This window comes from Pan paniscus, chromosome 14 (genome assembly GCF_029289425.2).
Source record: "Pan paniscus chromosome 14, NHGRI_mPanPan1-v2.0_pri, whole genome shotgun sequence".
NCBI lineage: Eukaryota > Metazoa > Chordata > Mammalia > Primates > Hominidae > Pan > Pan paniscus.
The window spans coordinates 97,156,904-97,177,240 of NC_073263.2; the positions used below are offsets into that span (position 1 = coordinate 97,156,904).

Below are 20,337 nucleotides of genomic sequence, written 5' to 3' on the forward strand. Positions count from 1 at the left end.
CTGTCTCCTCTACGCCTCCCTCAAGACTCTCAGGGAGAAGAATGTCTGCACGAGGGTAACATAAAGTAACTGCTGGATCCCCTGGCCTTAATGCCATCCTAACACCACCTCTCAAGGCAATCAATACCATAAGAACTTCTAGGTTTAATACTTACATATTCTAATGCTGAATTCTTCGAAGTTAATTCTTTAAATTCCTTCATAAACATCTCCTTGACTTTTTCCATTTCATCAACTAGTTTCTCCTTTTCTTCTTCTTTCCACCTGTCAAATAACTTCAAAAAGTCTTCCTCTTTTGTTTTCTGCATTTCATATTCCTGAAATTATTTTAATACACATCTTTAAAAGTTCTGGTCTGAAGAAAATAAGCAATATTTAAAATAAAAGTTCATAGCATCACTTCAAAAATGTTAGCTAGTATTGCTTATTTCAGTGAGGCTTGTAACAACATTTCCTATCATGGCAGGTCTGTGCACAATGATTTTTCTAAACTAAAGGCAGCACACAGAATCCTCTTGTCCTTACATCCCTTAAAATACCAACACAGACGCCCAAAGCCTCCAGCTTTTTGTGTTCTATGAACTTGTATAAAAGTCATGCCATAATATATAAAATGTAAATATACTTTAAAGAAAACATATATTGAGCAATAAAAGAACATTTGTTGGCACCATAACAATTTGGATAGTGTAACTTCATCCCACCCCCAGAAAATACAAATTCAGATTTACAGGAGCTAGATTCAAGGTCAGCACTTGATTTCTCAATGACCTTCAGGGTTTTTAAAATCTAAATTGAGAACTTGAACGACACTATATGCCAACTAGCCCTAACACACATATACAGAACTCTGTACCCAACAATAGCAGAATATACATTCTTCTCAAGTGCACGTGGAATATTTACCAGGAAGACCTTTTTTTTAAGTCCATAAAGTGTTTCTCAGATTTAAAAAGATCAAAATCATGCAAAGATTCTTCTCTGATCACAATAGAATTAAGCCAGAAATCAGTAACAGAAGGGAACTGGAAAAGTAGCAAATACGTGGAAAGTAAACAACATGCTCTTAAACAACCAATGGGTTAAAGAAAAACTCACTAGGGAAATTGGAAGATACTGTGAGGTTAATGAAAATGAAAACACAACATACCAAGATTCATGAGATGCAGCCAAACCAGTGCTCAGAAATAAATTTACAGCTGTAAGAGCCTACATTTAAAAAGAAGAAAGGTCCAGGTGTGATGGCTATGCCTGTAGTCCCAACAGTTTGGGAGGCCACGGTGGAACGATCACTTGATCTCAGGAGTTTGAGACCATCCTGGGAAACATTGTGAGACCTCATCTCTACCAAAAATTAAAAAAAAAAAAAAAATTAGCCAGGTATGGCGGTACATGCCTGTAATCCCAGCTACTTAGGAGGCTGAGGTGGGAGGACCACTTGGACCTGGGAGGTCAAGGCTGCAGTTAGCTGTGATTGTGCCACTGCACTCCAGCCTGGGCAACAGAGAGAGAGTCTATCTCCAAAAAACAAATATAGAAGAAGAAGAAAAATCTTAAATAAATAAACTAGCTAGAAAAAGATGAACAAACCAAACTCAAAGGCAGCAGAAAGAAAAAAATTATGAAAATTAGAGCAAAGATAAAGCAAAGAACAGGAAAGCAACAGAGAGAATAGATGAAGCCAAAATTTGGTTCTTTACAAAGATCAACAAAACTGACAAACCTTCAGCCACCCCAAATAAGAAATGAAAGTGAGGACATGACTACCAATCTTGGAGAAATTAAAAAGATTGTAAGAGAATATAATGAACAATTGTACAGCAACAAATTGGATAATCTAGGTGAAATAGACAAATTCCTACACAAATGACCAGACTGACCCAATACAAAGGAAATTTCAATAGACTTTCAATAAATAAAGAGATAGAGTTAGTAATCAACAACCTCCTAAAAAGGGAAAGTCCAAGACCAGATGGCTTTACTGGTGAATTCTACCAACTATTTAAAAAAAATAACATAGAATCCATAAGAAACGACTAAAGTAATAAACAAATTCAGCAAAGTTGCACAGTACAAGGTCAACATGCAAAAAGCAGCTATATTCCTATATACCAGCAATGAACAATCCAAGAAAGAAATTAAGAAAACAATTCCATTTATAATAGCATCCCAAAGAATAAAATACCTAGAAATAAATGTAACCTAAAAGGTGAAAAAGACTTGTACACTGAAAATTTTTGTTGTAATAATTGAAGAACACTTAAATAAATGGAAAGACATCCCATGTTCATGGATTGGTAGATTTAATATGGTTAAAATGGCAATACTCTCCTAAGCAATCAAGAGATTCAATGTAATCCCATTCCAATAACCTTCTTTGCAGAAATGGAAAAGCCAATCCTCAATTTCATATGCAACTGTAAGAGGCCACAAATAACCAAAACAATATCGAAAAAGAAAAACAAAGTTGGAAGATGCACACTTATCTATTTCAAAGCCTACTACAAAGCTACAGTAATCAAAGTTGTGTGATATTGGCATAAAGACAGACATACAGACTAGGGGAATGGAATTGAGAATCCAGAGATAAACCCAAACATCTCTGGTCAACTGATCTTCAACAAGGATGTTAGGAACATTCAATGAAAAAAGAATAGTCTCTTGAAAAACTGGCACTGGGACAACTGGATAAACCACATCCAAAAGTATAAAGTTGGGCCCCTCTCTCAATCTACATGCAAAAATTAACTCAAAATAGATCAATGACCTAAATATAAGAGCTAAAGTGATGAAACTATTAGTGTATATAAATAACTCATACAGCTCAACAAGAAAAAGGCAAACAACCCAATTAAAAAATGGGCAAAGTATTCGAATAGACATTTCTCCAAATAAGATATATACAAACGGAAAATAAACATGAAGAGATGTTCAATATCATTGGTTGTTAAGGAAATACAAATCAAACTCCGATGAGATACCACTTCCCACCCACCCAATAGGATGGCTTTAATTAAGAAAACAGAAAAGTATAACAAGTATTGGTGAGGATGTGGAGAAATAAGAACATTACTGGTGAAAATGTAAAATGGTACAGCTGCTGTGGAAGACAGTTTGGTGGTTCCTGAGAAAGTTAAACATAAAATTACCATATGACTCAGCAATTCCATTCCTAAGTATATAATCAAGAAAAATGAAAACATAGGTCCACATAGAAACTGCCACATGAATGTTTATAGTAGCATTATTCATTAGAGCCAAAAGGTGAAAATAAATCAAATGTCCTTCAATGGATGACTGGATAAACAAATTGTATATGCATACATACATACAATGGAATATTAGCAAGACAGAACGAAGTACTGATACATGTTACGACTTAGATGAACCTCAAGAACATCATGCTAAGTGAAAAAAGCCAGACACAAAAGGTCACACATTACTTTTTTTTTTTTCAGATGGGGTCTCATTCTGTAGCCAAATGGGGTGCAGTGGCGTGAACACAGTTCACTGCAGCGTTGACCTCCTGGACTCAAGCCATCTTCCTCCCTCCTCAGCCTCCTGAGTAGCTGGGACCACAAGTGCATGCCACCACACTCAGTTAATTTTTTAATTTTTTGTAGAGACAGGGTCTCACCATGTTGTGCAGACTGGTCTTGAACTCCTGGGCTCGAGCAATCCTCCCGTCTTGGCCTCCCAAAATACTGGGATTACAGTTGTGAGCCACCACACCTGGTCTACATATTTTTTTTAAAAGATATATACTGAATAGGAAAATTCATAGACATAAAAAGATTCGTGGTTACCAGGAGACAAGGGTAGTAGGAGTGATTATTTAATGGGTATGGGTTATTTTTCTGGGGTGTTGAAAGTTTTGAAACTAGAGAGATGGTAGTTGCACAATATTGTGAATACACTAAACGCTACTGGATTGTACACTGTAAAATGACTGTCTAAAAGAGATGTTGGTATACCCTTGTTCATAGCAGCATCAGTCATAATAGTTAAGAAGTGGAAGCAACCCAAGTGTCCAATAACAGATGAATAAGCAAAATGTGGTATACATACATATACCATGAACTATCATTCAGCCTGAAAAAGGAAGGAAATTCTGGCACACACTACAACATAGATAAACTTTGAGGACATTATGCTGAGTAAAATAAGCCAATGATGACAAAAAGACAAATACTCTATGCTTCCATTCATATGAGGTATCTAGAGCAGGCAAAATCACAGAGAGGGAAAGTAGCTGGAAGGAGGTGGGAGTGGAGCACTGTTGTTTAATGGGTAGAGTTTCAGTTTTTCAATATAAAACAGTTCTGGAGATTGGCTGTATAACAATGTGAATATACTCAACACTACCAAACTGTACACTTAAAAATAGTTAAAATCACAAATTTTACGTTATAGGTATATTACAATTTAAAAAGAGAGAGAAAGAATGAGCCCATGTGGAAGACAGAAGTCTCTGTCAATGATTCTGTGAAATGACTGCTGTTATCCCTAGAAAGTCACACTTGCTGTCCCCATGGGGGAAACAAGGAAGAGCCGAGCACACTGTCACTCCAACAGTCACAAGGAAATAAATGCTCTTTGATGGCCTTACTCTCTCCATTAGGTACACCAAGGTCAACCCTCTGTTGGATAAACAATGGCATACATGGTGCCCACGGTGTACTCACAGTGACCCACAGAAGTGAGAACTCAACGAATCACGGGCCTCTTTCCTCTTGGGCCCTTCATCACCCCAAGTATCTCTGAACAAGTCATTCCAAGCACCCAATGGGCTGACACAAGGGTCACACAGATGAGAAAAAAGAAAAAAGGAAACAGATCGGAAGCATGAGGGAGACTCAACCCTCTGTTGGTGGCTTTGAGTATGGAGGAAGAGGGTCAGGAGCCCAAGAGTATGGGGAGCCTCACAAGGAAATTAGGAGCAGCCCTCCCTCAATGGACAGCCTGGAAGAAAGTGTAGACCTCTGGTCTACACCTGCCAGGAACTGAACTCTGCCAGCAACCAAATAAGCAAGAAATATTCTGTTCTATAGCCTCTACCAAGGCACATGGTCCTCCTGACACCTTGACTTTAGCCCAGTGAGAATGAGAAGTGTCAGACTTCTATTCTAAGCAAAATTTTAGAAAGTTAATTGTGTGTTATATGAATTCCACCTCAATTTTCTAAAAGGCTTTCAAAAAATAGAGAAATATATTTCCAGTGATGTGCTTTGTAGTAAGATACTAAAGAGTAGATTGGCAATTAAAAATGCAATCATCTTGTCAAATTCACAAACTCTTAAGTGTCCTCTGTTTATTAGAGTCCATGGCATAATTGAATTACATACAGTTAATTGTAATTAAAATACCACAGAATTCTGCCTGGTACCTTGGAGAATCTGACCGCACTGGCATGGTGTGCAGCCTCTAGCTCAGACCTGGTGAGCTGCAGCTCTTCCTTCAATACGACGATCTCACTCCGGAGCTTCTCAATCTGTGCATTTTTCTGATACTCTGTTGCAACAGAAAATCGTGTTAAAACACCATCTCTTACCAAATGTACCTGGAAACTTATGGGGTACAGTCCTGTTGCTAACACGAAGGAAACTGTTCTCTTACTTGGGATACGATTACTTGTTTCATGCCACATGAGCCAATTTTTGCTCTTTAGTTTATTTGGAGCCCAGTGTATTTTGGGGCACTGAATTATTTTTTAGCAGATTCTTTCAGCCACTGTGTTGAGGTTGGATTATCCTACAGAGACACATGAGAGCCCTCTTCAGGGAGCAATAATGGTAACAAGGAATAATACAGGGTGCTTTGACCCAGTGGCACTCTGGGCTTTTCTTAGAGGTGCCTGTCTCAATCACAGAAGGCAAACAACAGCTTCCTCTGCAGGCACCACCATCCTGAAATCTCTGTGGTCACCATCCTTTAGGTGCCCGCTGAACTCTTCTGAGGACCCCATCAGTGCTAATACAAGCAGAGGACTTGGGGGGCATTCAAAATGCAAACTTGGGCCATAGTCTATCAACTGGGGTAGAAGTGAGGTACTGAAAAGTTGTAAAAGGAAGCAACAAGCGAAAGGAAGAATACTTATGTACATGTACTTACATGCAGATGTACACATGACTGAATGGATGTACATGTGTCTGTGAGTGTAGACATGAAAGGTATGGAAACCAAAGTAGAAAGTCAGAATCTCAAAGATGACCTGAAGAAATAATACTCTTTTCAGAGTCTGAAACCCTCTCTGAAACGAGTATGAGTTAGAATAAGATACTGAAACAGAAGAGAAAGAAGGTCAGTTTCACGCTGAAGAATGGTAGATTAATTAAAATATTTCATCTTTCCAAAATATTGCTAAATTTTATCAGTGATTCAAGACTTATTAATGAGATTATTATGCTGTTATTTTTGTTTCTACGAAGCTTAGCTATTTCCTAAGTAATCTATTTAACTGAAATGGGCAAGAATGGAAACAACCTGGCCCAAACTGGAGGGAAATGCAGGTACTGAGTATATAAGCCAAGTACCCACGTCTAGATAATGAGAAGATTTAAGATCAGAATGAGGTCGGGCACAGTGGCTCACGCCTGTAATCCCAGCCCTTTGGTAGTCCAAGGGGGATGAATTACTTGAGGCCAGGAGTTCGAGACCAGCCTGGGCAACATAGCAAAACCCCAATCTCTACTAAGAAAAAAAAGAAATACAAAAACTAGCCAGGTGTGGTAGTGGGTGCCCGTAGTCCCAGCTACTTGGGAGGCTGAAGCAACAGAATCACTTGAACCCAGGAGGAGGAGGTTGCAGCGAGCCAAGATGGCACCACTGCACTCCAGCTTGGGCCACAGGGGGAGATTCCATCTCAAAAAAAAAAAAAAAAAAAAACGATAAAAATAAGAATTTCTGTGGGTTACTGTGGCAATGTGCAGGAAGCTTTGATCTCCCCATGGAGAAAGAGCCCTTACATTCTTTGCTTTTGAGAATACTTCAATGGTAGAAAACCTGGCTCCTTGGTAAGCCTCAGAGTCCCCTCCCCTCTCTTGCGTCTTCATTTTGCATACCATCTATATTGTCGGTGGTGCGCACCCAAACACATCTTCGTATCTCCCACATCAAATGAAACAAAGTTGTCCCTGGGTCTCACATTTCTGTCCAGATGAAGCCTCATGTCTCTGCTTTCCTTCCCAATAAGTGTTATTGAAACCAATGTCTGGATACAGTAGGACCACTCCCTCATGATACTCAGCTCAGTTCAGGGGAATCAGACTTTTGTCCCCATCTGTCTACTGAAGCTGCTGTGCCAAGGTCACCAACAACCGTCTTGACAACAGCCGTCCATTGTCAGTCTTCATCTTACTCTGTACCTCAGGAGCATTTGATATGACTGACCACTGCCTCCTCTGTGAAATACTTTTCCCTTGGTTTCCATGACAACACACTCCCCAGGTTTCCCTCTAGCTTTGCTAGAGACTATTCCTCACTCTCTGCTGCTGCTCTTTCTGAGCTCCTAGCATTGGGAAGACCTTGGGGCTGACCTCATCACTTTCTCTTCTCTATCTAGGTGACCTCAGCCAGACCAGCTCTACTCCAGTGATTCCCAGATTTAAATCTCCAGCCTGGGTCTCCACCTTAAGCTGCAGCCCTTCAGTACCCCCACCTGCATGTCTGTTGCACATGTGATGTAAACGCACCCATGGCAAGTACAAACTCTCAGCCCTCTTCCTCCTTGAAATTGCCTCCCGACCCTGGCCCTCCATCACAGAAAGCATCACCATTCACCCAAACATGGAGGACAGAAACCCAGGGTCCTCTGTAGCTTCTGGGTCCACAACTTATCTGTTACAACTTCACCTGCCCACCTGCCTGGGGACAAAGCTGGTCCAGGCCCCCGTCTCTCTCACCTCGGCTGCGATTGCAGCCCCCTCCCCTCACTCATCCACTGCTTCCACTGTCGCGCCAACAGTCTAGTCTCTATCCATAGCTAGAAGGGTCATGCTAAGGTACACATTAATTAGATCATGCCCTTCCCGTACCTAAAATCCTCCAGTGGCTCCACCTTACGCATATAAAAACTCCACATTCCAGCCCACGCCTTCACGGCTTCCTGTGATCAGGCCCCCAGCGCTTCAGCCTCACCACACACCATCACCTCACCTATTCTATTCCATTCCACCAGCCCTTCTCTTCCTCAAATACATCATCCCAGCACACCTCACGCCCCTTACAGTCAGTGTTCCTTGGCCTGTGACACACTTTTCTGAGACTTTCACCCCACCTGGAGTCACTCTCTACCCCATTGTCCTGCGCTATGATCTTCATCGCATTTGCCACCATTTGAGAAGAATTACTCATTTGTCTGTTTAATTACTCATTTATCTGTTTAAATGTGTCTCCTCAACCCCCTTTAGAATGTAAAACTCGAGAGAGAGTGGGGCTTCTCCGTTCAGCTTGTGGCTGTATCTCCAGCACCTGGTGCACTGTATGCACCTCCTGAGGGCTCCATATTTACTTACTGAATTGACAGGGACCGTGATGCTTCTTTTAAGAGGACTGGGAAATGCACTGGACCAAGTCTCATTGCCAAAAGAAAAAGGGAGCAGGAAGAAAAGAGCTTTCAAACAGAACTCATTACTCACCAAAACGAGAATTTTCTTCAGTGTGGCGGCGTTGAATGTGACTTTGTAGAAAAGCTTGGTTCATAAAGGCCTTGTCACAAAAATGGCACTGAAAAGGAGAGAGCAACAAATCCAAGTGTCTGTAACGACTGTCGTCCCACTTAATTGCAATTAAAATTCAGGTACCTGGCCAGGCACTGTGGCTCACGCCTGTAATCCCAGCACTTTAGGAGGCCAAGGTAGGCAGATCACCCAAGGTTAGGAGTTTGAGACCAGCCTGGCCAACACGGTGAAACCCCATCTCCACTAAAAAATACAAAATTAGGTATAGTGGCGTGTGCCTGTAGTCCCAGCTACTAGGGAGACTGAGGGAAGAGAATCACTTGAACCCAGGAGGCAGAGGCTGCAGTGAGCTGAGATTGCACCACTGCACTCCAGCCTGGACAACAGAGCGAGACTCCATCTCAAAAAAAAAAAAAAAATTCAGGTACCTGAAGCATTACCTCTTGGGCGCTTTCTCGCTGAACGATACCATCCTAGCAAGAGATACTGAAAGCATGACTAATAGGCGAGATATGAAACCAGGCTGGGTGCGGTGGCTCATGCCTGTAATCCCAGCACTTAGGAGGCCGAAGGCAGTTGGGGGGTCACTTGAGTCAGGGGTTCGAGACCAGCCTGGGCAACATGGCGAGAGCCCATCTCTACAAAAAGTAAAAATATAAGTAAATAAATAAAAAATAAAACCAGGGCATTCCTCCCAAACTGAAGACAAGGCAGTGAAAACTACCTCTTGACAATTAAAGGAGCCCTTCTGCTGCTTTCTGGAGCCCCTGATGCTGCTCTTGTTAGACTGACAGCTTCCACTCTATCAACAACAACCTGCCCCTGCCACTCCAGCCACACCAGCCTTCTTTCTGTCCTGCAGGCATGCCAATCTCAGAGCCTCTGCATTCACTGTTGCCCCTGCCTGATCTTATCCAGACCCTCCTCCCATGGCTGGCACCTTCTCCTGACATTCAAGATGTCATTCATCAAGCATCTTCCACGCTGAGGATGACAGCATGTCCTCAACAAGATCCTCAAGATCCTCCTGCCTGTCACAGTCTCTGTCACATCACGTAGTCTTCTTTTCATCCTCATACATCTCACGGCTAATATTTTCACATTTATGTACTTCACTTGTTTATTGTCTCCAGCCCAGTCCCTCCAGGTTTTAGAATATAGATTTCTGAGGGCAGGGCCTCTAGCTTTCTCCCCAGAACACAGGCTTAATATATGAATGAACAAAAGCTTGGAAGTATAACCTATTAAAATAAATTTTTTGAGAAAAAAGAAGTCAATTCCACGTATACCTCTGTTTTTCTACTTTTACACTGATTGAAATTTTAAGCAAAAATCCCATTTGTTTCATCTATATACTCACCCCTGGATTACTCTGAAGTAAATCCCGGATATTATATATTTCATTTGTAAATATTTCAGAATGTATCTCTAAAAGGAAGACAGGACTTTAACACAAATCATAATACCATTATTCTACCTTATAAAATATAAAAATTAAATCCTTTTTAAAAAACAAATATTCAACTATTTGGATAATTTTTAATTTTTGTTAATTTGATTATTTTTCCCTAATATTTCACATACTGTCTTAGAAAAAACATTCGGTTTGTTTTGGAATAATTATTAATAACTGGATCCAAATAAGACCCTATCCCTATGCTGTAACTGATGGTTATGTCTCTTAACACTCTTTTAGTCTATAGGTTTCCCCTCCACCTCTTTTTTTTCCTTGCTATCCTTTTGCTGAAGGGGCTGAAGCTTGTCCTGCAGAGTTTCCCTCCATTTGGATTTTGCTCTTTTCATGCCCATTGTGTCACTGAACATGTTCTTTTGTTCACCATGCTGCCTTACTCTTAATCAGTGTAACTGCATCCAGACTTCAGGCTTTGGTTTCTAAAACTAACATTCTGCATATTTCCTTTTTTTTTTTTTTTTAAAGTGTCTCCCTCTGTCACCCAGGCTGGAGTACAGTGGCGCAATCATGGCTCACTGCAGCTTTAACCTCCCAGGTTCAAGCGATTCTCCTGCCACAGCCTCCTGAGTAGCTGAGATTACAGGTGCCCGCCACCACTCCCAGCTAATTTTTGTATTTTTAGTAGAGAGGGAGTTTCACCATGTTGGCCAGGCTGGGCACGAACTCTTAACCTCAAATGATCCACCCACCTTGGCCTCCCAAAGTGCTGGAATTACAGGTGTAACCCATGGTGCCCAGTCATATTCTGGTATATTTCTTGATATTGCATCTCAGAGAATCCCTAAAGCATCTCTTCAACCTCCCGGGCTCATGACAGCTTTGGTTCACCTATAGAACTTTAGGGACCCCTCACACCAGCTCTGATGTAAGTCATAGAGGCTCTCGGGCTGTGTACAGCACTGGAGAAAGGAAAGGAAGAGGAAGCTATGCCTCCCTCTCTCCCCACCCCACCCCAGAGTTCACATGTTGCCAGAAGGTGTTCTAACGATACTGTTCCTAACAGAGACAGAGACCATCCAGCCTTCAAACTGCAATACGGCCACTCTATCAGGGCAAGTAGAATGCTTCAGCAGGGCTGCCCATGTAAGTGTAAGATGAGAGAAATGCACAGTGTTGATGGAGAGGATGCAAACACACCACCCTGTCAAAGGGAGGAGGGGAAAAAAAGGTAGGGAGGTAAGGAGGTAGGGAGGGAAAGAGGGAAGGAAAGAGGGAAGGTAGGAAGAAGGAAGGAAGGGAGGGAGGGAGGGAGGAAAAGGAAAGAAAAACATGGCATTCAAAGATAAAGCTTACTGCAGGGGATCTATAAATTAAGAAAGGAATCTAAAGATGTTCTTCACAATCTATTCACATCACAGAACATAAGAGTAGCATACATTCTATAAAAATGATATGATTTTTTAAAAAACCAGAATGAGTTTAAAAAGAAAGATAAAATACAAAAAAAAAAAAAAAAAAGATCCGAAACATCATTGCAGAACAAATAAATAAGAAAAAGCAAGGAATAGGGCCGGGTGCAGTAGCTCACGCCTGTAATCCCAGCACTTTGGGAGGCCAAGGTGGGTGGATCACCTGAGGTCAGGAGTTTGAGACCAGCCTGGCCAACGTGGCGAAACCCTGTCTCTACTAAAAGTACAAAAATTAGCCAGGTGTGGTAGCACATGCCTGTGATCCCAGCTACTTGGGAGGCTGAGGCCAGAGAATCGCTTGAACCCGGGAAGTGGAGGTTGCAGTGAGACAAGATTGCGCCACTGCACTCGGGGCCATGGTGACAAAACGAGACCTTGACTCAAAAAAACAAAAGAAAAGAAAAAGAAAAAAAGAAAAGAAAAGAAAAAGCAAGGAATAAAAGAGACACTGTTGAAAACTGACTTGCTCACTAAAGGAAAGGCTGACATAATTTATCACAGTGAATGCAGATTAGAAGGAAAGGATTAAAGCAATGAGAAAGAAACCAAAGAGTACGGAGAACTAATGCACAAAATCAATACTGCATAAAGGTAACTGGTTTCCCAGAAGTAGAGAAGCCAAAAATGAAACAAAATTTAAAGACTGAATACAAGAGTGTTTCTCTGAAGTGCAATGAAAGCTGAATCTGCAGATTAAGAATTCACCAGGTTCCAGGGAAAACTGATACAGAACACTCAACACCAAGACATACCCTAGAAAGCTACTAGGCTTCAAGCAGAAAGAAGGGACTCTTCAGTCATGCAGGCAGAAAAAGCAAGTCACTCACAAGAAGAAAAGCTTTAGGCCACCCTCAAACTTCTCACAGCAACATTTACTGCCAGAAGACAAAGGAACCACATCAAAAAGTTCAGAGGGAAAGTGTGACTAAGAATATTCTTCATCCAATATGTCTTTCAAACTTGATAGAGTTGAAGAAATGCAGAACTCTTGGGCCTTCTGGGTAAGAAAAATCATTTTGACAATCCTATGAATTAAGAGATAATTCAAAATGAGAAATTCAAGAATGGAGATGTTGAGGTGAAAGGATTTTGAATGAGCACATAAATATAAAACCAATGGAAAAAAACAAGTAAGACATTATGGCTGAGTAAGAGAATGTGAATATTACCAACCTGGATAGTGTAACTCTCGAAACCGGGAGAGAAGCCCTGACTCCCACTGTGACTGTGTTTGGAGATGAGGCCTTTAATGAGATAATTAAGGTTAAATAAGATCATAAGGCGGGGGGCCTAATCTGATAGGGTAAGTGTGGCACAGTGGCTCACACCTGTAGTCCCAGCTACTTGCAAGGCTGAGGCGGAAGGAATATTTGAGCCTAGGAGTTTAAGGCCAGCCTGGGCACATAGCAAGACCCCTTCACTTTAAAAAAAGAAAAAGAGAGAGAGAGACATTAGCGATCTCTCTCTCTCTCTCTCTCTCTCTCTCCAAACACAGAAAAGGCCATGTGATGAGGACATAGCAAGAAGGTGGCTGTTTACAAGCCAGGAAGAGAGGCCTCACCAGGAACCATCCCTGTTGACACCTTGATCTTCGACTTCCAGCCTCCAGAACTGTGAGAAAATACATTTCTGTTGTTTAAACCATCTAACCTGTGTTATTTTTATGGCAGCCTTGGCAGATTAGTACAGATCTATAAGTATAATATCATTTATAGAAAATTTTCAAACTTAAAAACACTGTCTTATGAATACATATGTTCATAAAAATATTTTATATGTTCATAAACATAAATAGGAAGGATATAGTCAAACAAAGATTTTCTCTGAGAATCGAGGAAGGGAAAATTATTTATTTCTAAGATGCTTAAAACTCTTTAAACATTTTGCTATCTTGGAAATATAGCAAAATGCTAACCTGAGTTCAACCTTTTTTTTTTTTTTTTTTGAGATGGAGTTTTGCTCTTGTCACCCAGGATGGAGAGCAATGGCGTGATCCCAGCTCATTGCAACCTCCACCTCCTGGGTTTAAGTGATTCTCCTGCTTCAGCCTCCCAAGTAGCTGGGATTACAGGTATGCGCCACCACACCTGGCTAATTTTTGTATTTTTAGTAGAGATGGGGTTATACCATGTTGGCCAGGCTTCTCTTGAACTCCTGATCTCATATGATCTGCCTGCCTTGGCCTCCCAAAGTGCTGGGATTACAGGTATGAGCCACTGCGCCCAGCCTAACCTCAGTTAAATCTAAGAGGTAGGTATATGGTATGTCTTACATTAGTCTATGCACTTTTTTGTATGTTTATAATATTTCAATACTAATTTTTATTTGAAAATCAATGAGATTTTTCTTTTAAAATCCCCCATATATGGGTATTCACTATATTGTTGTTTTAATTTTTCTGCATTTAAAATTTTTTAAATAAAATAGAGGAAAAAGACCTTACACATTGCCATCACTACCCCCCTTATACACAACACACACACACACACACACACACACGCACACCCCATGGGGGAAAAACCCATTAGGGTGCGTGCGTGTGTCTGTCTGTGTGTTCAAGCCTTTAAGAACAGGCATCTTTAATTTTTTTTTATCTCAGCTACTCAGTTCTTATGATTTCTTAAAGCAAAGGGAATAGAGACAAAGAGAAGTGGTATGAGAATGAGAATGAGACCACAATTTCTCAAAGGTAAAACTGATAATGCAGTGGACCCAATCATTGTGTCAGAACAAGGAGTCTAGGCTTTGGATTTTCTGTATAGGGGAAGAAAGAAAAACTCACATGATAGCAGTCATATGATTGTTCACATTTTGTAGTTAAGTCAGCTTTAGTATTTGTCATGCCACAAAACGTTTTTCCCTCATTCCCAGGTATTAGCTAAAACAATAACTAAATACATGCCAAGCACTGCTCTAAGCACAGTCTATGCACTAAGTCATTCAGTCCCCATTAACAACTGCTATATGGTAGGTACAATTAATATTCCCATTTCACAGAGTAGAAACTGAGGCACAGGGAGGTTGAGCAACTTGCCAAGGTCTGGTAGCTGAAAAAGTAGTAGGTGTCACTCATTTGATAAATTGAGTCATTACCTTTTAATCATTACTTATCATTCACATTTGAAAATCTTCTCTTAGGCCAGGTGTGGTGGCTCACGTCTGTAATCCCAGCATTTTGGGAGGCTGAGGCGGGTGGATCACTTGAGGTCAGGAGTTTGAGACCAGCCTGGCCAACACGGTGAAACCTCGTCTCTACTAAAAATACAAAAATTAGCTGGGCATGGTGGTGCACACCTGTAGTCCCAGCTACTCGAGAAGCTGAGGTGGGAAAATCGCTTGAACGCGGGAGAAGGAGGCTGCAGTGAGCCAAGACCGCACCCCTGCATGCCAGCCTGGGCGACAGAGTGAGACTCCATCTCAAAAAAAAAAAAAAGAGAGAGAGAGAGAAAGAGAAAGAAAGAAAATCTTCTCTTATAACAGCTATTTCTATAGTAACCCCAAAAAAGGAAAAAAAAAGTTTATAAACATACAATTTCTGTATGTTAGAGGTTTTAACATTTCACTAGATGGCCGCTAAAGCTGGACTATAATAAATCTTTAAAAATGTTTAAATAGAATCCATTATATTTGTTGCACAAGAAAAAAACCATCTTAGCACTATTTGTAAATATTTAATTTTTAAGCAGCATTTATGAAACAAATAAGCAATTAGCAATGCCCAGTGTCATTTGAAGATTATACCTTAGGGTTGTCTACCCAAGACCAAACACTAAGTCCTTCTAATAATATTCCTAATTGTTCCCTTATCTTTTTTATTTTTATTTATTTTTATTTTTTGAGATGGATTCTCACTCTGTTGCCAGGCTGGAGTGCAGTGGCGCTATCTTGGCTCACTGCAACTTCCGCCTCCTGGGTTTAAGCGATTCTCCTGCCTCAGCCTCCCAAGTAGCTGGGACTACAGGCACACGCCACCACGCCCAGCGAATTTTGGTATTTTTAGTAGACACGGGGTTTCACCATGTTAGCCAGGATGGTCTCGGGTCTCAATCTCCTGACCTTGTGATCCGCCCGCCTCGGCCTCCCAAAGTGCTGGGATTACAGGTGTGAGCCACTGCACCCGGCCACTGTTCCCCTATCTTAAGAACACTCAACACTCCTGCTGGGTCAGTCCTGAGCAATATTAACTGCACCATTTTCTCTGCCCTGCACCCAGTTCTCTCCAGCATTCATGCATCAGCTCCACTATTCCTAAATCCAGTGAGGCCTTTTAAGCCATAGTCAGCCGAAAGGACTAGAAAGTAAGGGCATGACATCAATCTTGTTAATCTGTTGCTTACTTCAATATCTTTCTCAATCATTGTTTATACCTTCTGCACTTCCTCCAACTAGTCAATAAAAAAAAAATACATTGGTTTATGTTATACTCAAAAATTGCAATATTTATCTTGGACTCAATGTCTAACCCAAAACAGTAGAAGATTAAGACCAGAAGATAAAAATATTTTATTCTTTAAATACTGTTATGTAAGTGAATGTTCTTGTTCTTAGAAAATATACACATCGAAATATTTAGGATCTGCAACTCACTGTGAAATGGTTCAAAAGTAATAATAATATGTATACAGAAATAGAGGGACTGTGGAAAATGTTAATAATGGGGGAATCTGGGTGAAGGGCGTATGAAAATTCCTTACAGTCTCCTGGCAACTTTTCTGTCAGTTTGAAAGTATTTCAAAATTTATAAAAATGAGAAAAAGACCCTACAAATTTAAACATTCTGCATCGTTTGGGGACTGGCTTCAACAGCAATTTGTATATGGTTTTTTCATGATGAGGTTGATTCGGAGGAGGAAAGTGTTTCAACAACCAACATTTAGATAACTTCCATAAAGCACCACAGACGACATTTGTTGTTTAATTATTAATCCCGATTGTCTGCAGAAGGTAATGAACCATGACATTTGTTGGTTAAAATGACTGTTTTTGCTTAAATATACTGTGTCTTCTGATATACAATATAAATCTTTAAGAAGAAAGAGTGGTGATACGGGACAGGCCTATCAAATGGGAACTGAGTTGTTTACTGGATTATGAATCGTGCTCACACACAGCTGCCCACCTGGTAATAGTTGGCTTTGGCCTCGATCATCAGCTGCTGGGTGGAGATCATCTTCTTCCTGCGTTTGCACTCTTCCTTGAGCGTCTTGATCTCCCCCGCCTGCTTGGTGAGCAGCTTCTTGCTCTGCTCGCTGTCACAGTGGCTCAGGCGCAGCCGCTCCTCCAGGGTGTGCAGCTGCGAGGTGAGGAACTCTTGTGAGTGCAGCAAGTACTCGATGGTGAACTGCGCCAGACGGATGAGCTTCAGCAGCACCGGGTCCACCCCCGACTGGCAGTGTGGGCACTTCTCGTCTTCCAGCTTGCAGAAGGTGATGTTCATGATGTTCTCCTGCAGCGTCAGCACGTCCACAGCCCCCGCCACCTTGTCCACGTCGATGGCGCTCAGCCGCCGCCAGTCCACACTCTCCAGCCGCGGCCTGAACTGGAAGAAGGGCAGGGGCCCCGAAGCCGCGCTGGGGGGCGCACAGGCCATGGAGGCCGCACCCGCGGCGGCGGCGGCCACAGCGACGTCGGGCCCCTCTGGGCCGCTGGTGAGCGGGTAGTAGACATGCTTCTGGAAGGGCTGCGGGGGGCACAAAGAGAGCGCGGCGGGAGGCGGGGATGGGGGGCGGGCAGGCTGGGGAGCTGGGGGTCCGGGGAAGCCCCGGTTCTCCCCAGCCCAGCATCCCCGTCGGGGGCGTCCCGGCCTCCCGCCTCTTACCATGCTTGAAAATCAATCCGCTGCCTCAGCTTGCATAGGAGGAGCCGGGCGGTCTTTACCCTGCCTGGGCCGCCTCCCGGGCCGCCGCCGCCACAGCCCTCAGGAGCGGGAGAAGGCCGGGTTCCTCGCTTCCGCGGCGGCGGCGGCCTAAGGTCTGGGCGTCCAGGACGTTGCTATAGCAGCGCCCAGGTCCGGACCTGGAGCAAAGGGCGCGTCTGCCCGCGCAGGGTCAGCGTGCACCCAGAACCCTGCGGGACCAGAGAAGACATCTTGGACGAGCCCGAGTGGACACAGCCGTTCACCCGAAGAGGGTACCTCCTGGGTACCGGCTCCCCAGGGCGCCACCCTCCCTGGCCTTTGGGGCTGGACACTCCATGTCCCTAAGGCAGGCGTGGGGAGCCACATCCCTGGGAACCTTTGGTCTTAACTGCCATCCCCTGGTTATTTATTCACTGTAGCCCTGGCCTTAGGCTTTGAAATTAGAAATATCTATTCATTCCATCATTAATAGAAAAAGAAAAAATAAGTAGTATCTATTCATCCTCATCTTTTACACACGATTTAGAAAACATTAAGCAATAAAATATATATAATTAAATGTGATAGAGGGGGACTCGCTGCAAAAGGGCATGAGGAAGCTTTTGGCATAACAGAAATGTTTTTCATTTTGATTGTGGTGTTGATTACCCAGCAATATACACTTGGCCAAATTCACCGAATTGTGTCCTTAAAGTTAAGGGTACATTTTTATTATATCTCAATAAAGTTGTTTTTTAAATGAAATTTGCAGTTAATCATATTTGATGGCAGGCTTTCTAGATTTCTGACACCCAAGTTGCTTTTTAAATGGAGTGTTTCTTCCTTTGTAGGTTAGCAGCCTAAATATAACATTTTGATAAAAGTACAAACCAAAGAACTCCCCAAAATATGTAATACTTCACCTGTCTTTCCAAAAGGATACATTCTCAAAATGCTGAAGGTAGAAACAGATGGAGGGGGATTTTAGACATCAGCTTTACCAACAAGTTTTACGGGGCCATGGTATTTACCTTACAAACTTGGGTCGGGGCTGCATTCTGGGCTTTGGAGAGGCTAAAATATTTCTAGCAGCGACTTGTAGACCTCAGGCCTCTCATTTCTATGGGTCTTCTGGGGGCCTCCAGTGGTTACCACAGAGATCAATAAGCTGAGGAAAAGCCAGACATTCCCCAATCCACCGGGGAATTCCTGCTTGGACCAGACATCAGGAATGTTTTTTTCTTTCCTAACATCCAAATATGTGAACAGAAGAAAGGAAAATACAATTCAGAGTAACTGAAAGCAAAGTTGTAATATCAAATATATTTAGCACTTTCAAGATATTATTAACTAGAAATAAACCCATGCAAAAACATCCAGGAAATAAAACACGCACTTCATATGGTTTCAAATAAACCATATGTCCAAGTTAATTGGCCTTCAGAAAAAAAGAATGATTCCCTGCAACCAGGCATAAAAAGTGCTAAAGACATAAATAGTTTCAAAGTTTGATTCTGTCATTTACTTGCTGCCTGATCTAGAACAAATTGTCAGCTCTAAGACTTAGCTTCCCCCATGTGTTTAAGAGCATCAAGACACCGACCTGGCAGGTCTGTAGATTCTGGACTCCATCCACTGGGCTGCAGGATCAGCGGGAACAAGAGCTGTGGTCTCTCTTGCTCAAGTATATGTCCCTAGCACCTAGCAGAGGACAGGCACGGAGAAGGCGTTCAGAATTTGCTGAATGGACACGTGAATGAAGAACGATCGAATGACTTAGGCGCTTAGTTTAGGAAACATCAGCTCCTGGCCCTTTATCCCTCCTATTTTTGCTGCCTCTGGCCTGTTAGAACGATTAACCCATGATCTGGGCCAAGGGCTTCAGAGCTGAACGTGGGGGTGGCCCGCGCGACCCCGCTGAGATCTGGGCGCAGAGGCCCGCGGGCCCGAGGTACCCATCTCCGTTGGCCGCCACACTCCATCGTGGGGCGTCGTGCCGCTGACCACCCCTTTCCCCTTGCGTGGATCTCGGTCACAAGATGGCCGGAACAGGAAAGAAGGGGGCATGCTTTCCCGTTCCCTCCCTCCCCCATCCCGGGCAGGGCCCCCAGCCTTGCGCGGCGCCTCAGGTCCCAGGCGCATGGCACCGCCGGGCAGCCGAACCAGCAGACAAAAGCCGAGAGACGCGGGTTCCAGGGGAACCTCGGCGCCCTTCCTTGGAAGGCAAACAGGCAGTGGGGGCAGCGGCGGCTACGCCAGCTGGATCTGCAGAGGCTCGGCTCGCAGCCTGGAGAGGCAGGAGGGCCGGCTTCGCGGGTATCGGGATGCCCCGTCAGCCACCGGCTCCTGTGGGCGCCTGGCGCATCCCCGGTCTCGGCTCACCCCAGCTGCGCGCTCCTGGGCGGGTGCCGGGCGCTGCAGGCGGGCGGGGGCGACACAGGGGACCCAGACCCCAGGGTCGCTGCTGACGCGGGCCGGGCCCGCGGAGGCCGAGGAGCAGCAAAGCGGAGAGAGGCAGGCCGACTCCTTCTTGCAGGGCGCAGGATGAAACGTGTCTGGTCTGGGCAAGTTGTGGCGAGGCGGGTCGACTGGCGCCGCTCTAGGGCCTTCCAGACTCCGGACCACGGACGACTCAGGATACCCCACCCCCCTCCCGCCCCCTCCCCTCCGTGATCTCCCTCCGGCCTCTTCCCTCGGTGTCCCGGCTCCTCTGGCAACTGGGCGGGACCGCGAGCGTCTAGACCGCAGCGCTAAAATGCGCTCAGCCAATCCGGCAGCTGGCGCAGACACGTGGTTCGGGGGCGCGCTCTGTTGCTGGCCCTGGATGCTAACCCTAGGAAGGCTTTTCAAAGAGAAACCAGATTCGCTCCTACCCGGTTGTTGGTCTGGCCCTCAGCAAGCTAATTTCCCAGAGGAGCTTCAGGTGAATTATCTTCCAAG

At 43.5% G+C, this 20,337-nt stretch overlaps 1 protein-coding gene across 2 annotated transcripts in view; it reads right to left on the minus strand.

Annotated features, from left to right (window-relative positions):
- The window catches only part of DZIP1 (DAZ interacting zinc finger protein 1), a 63,634-nt gene extending 43,503 nt beyond the window's left edge, over positions 1-20,131 (minus strand). The window contains exons 1-8 of one of the 2 annotated variants that reach the window (XM_003832025.5): positions 19,780-20,131; positions 19,001-19,098; positions 18,429-18,643; positions 17,380-17,627; positions 16,681-17,241; positions 8,637-8,724; positions 5,387-5,511; positions 156-317 (exon numbers count right to left, since the gene is read on the minus strand). In XM_003832025.5, coding sequence (XP_003832073.4) covers positions 156-317; positions 5,387-5,511; positions 8,637-8,724; positions 16,681-17,241; positions 17,380-17,382 — 939 coding nt within the window. In that variant the 5' untranslated portion in view covers positions 17,383-17,627; positions 18,429-18,643; positions 19,001-19,098; positions 19,780-20,131. The remainder of the gene's footprint in view (positions 1-155; positions 318-5,386; positions 5,512-8,636; positions 8,725-16,680; positions 17,242-17,379; positions 17,628-18,428; positions 18,644-19,000; positions 19,099-19,779) is intronic. The other variant, XM_055096907.2, reaches the window with a different exon arrangement.
- Between the last annotated feature and the right edge of the window lie 206 nt (positions 20,132-20,337).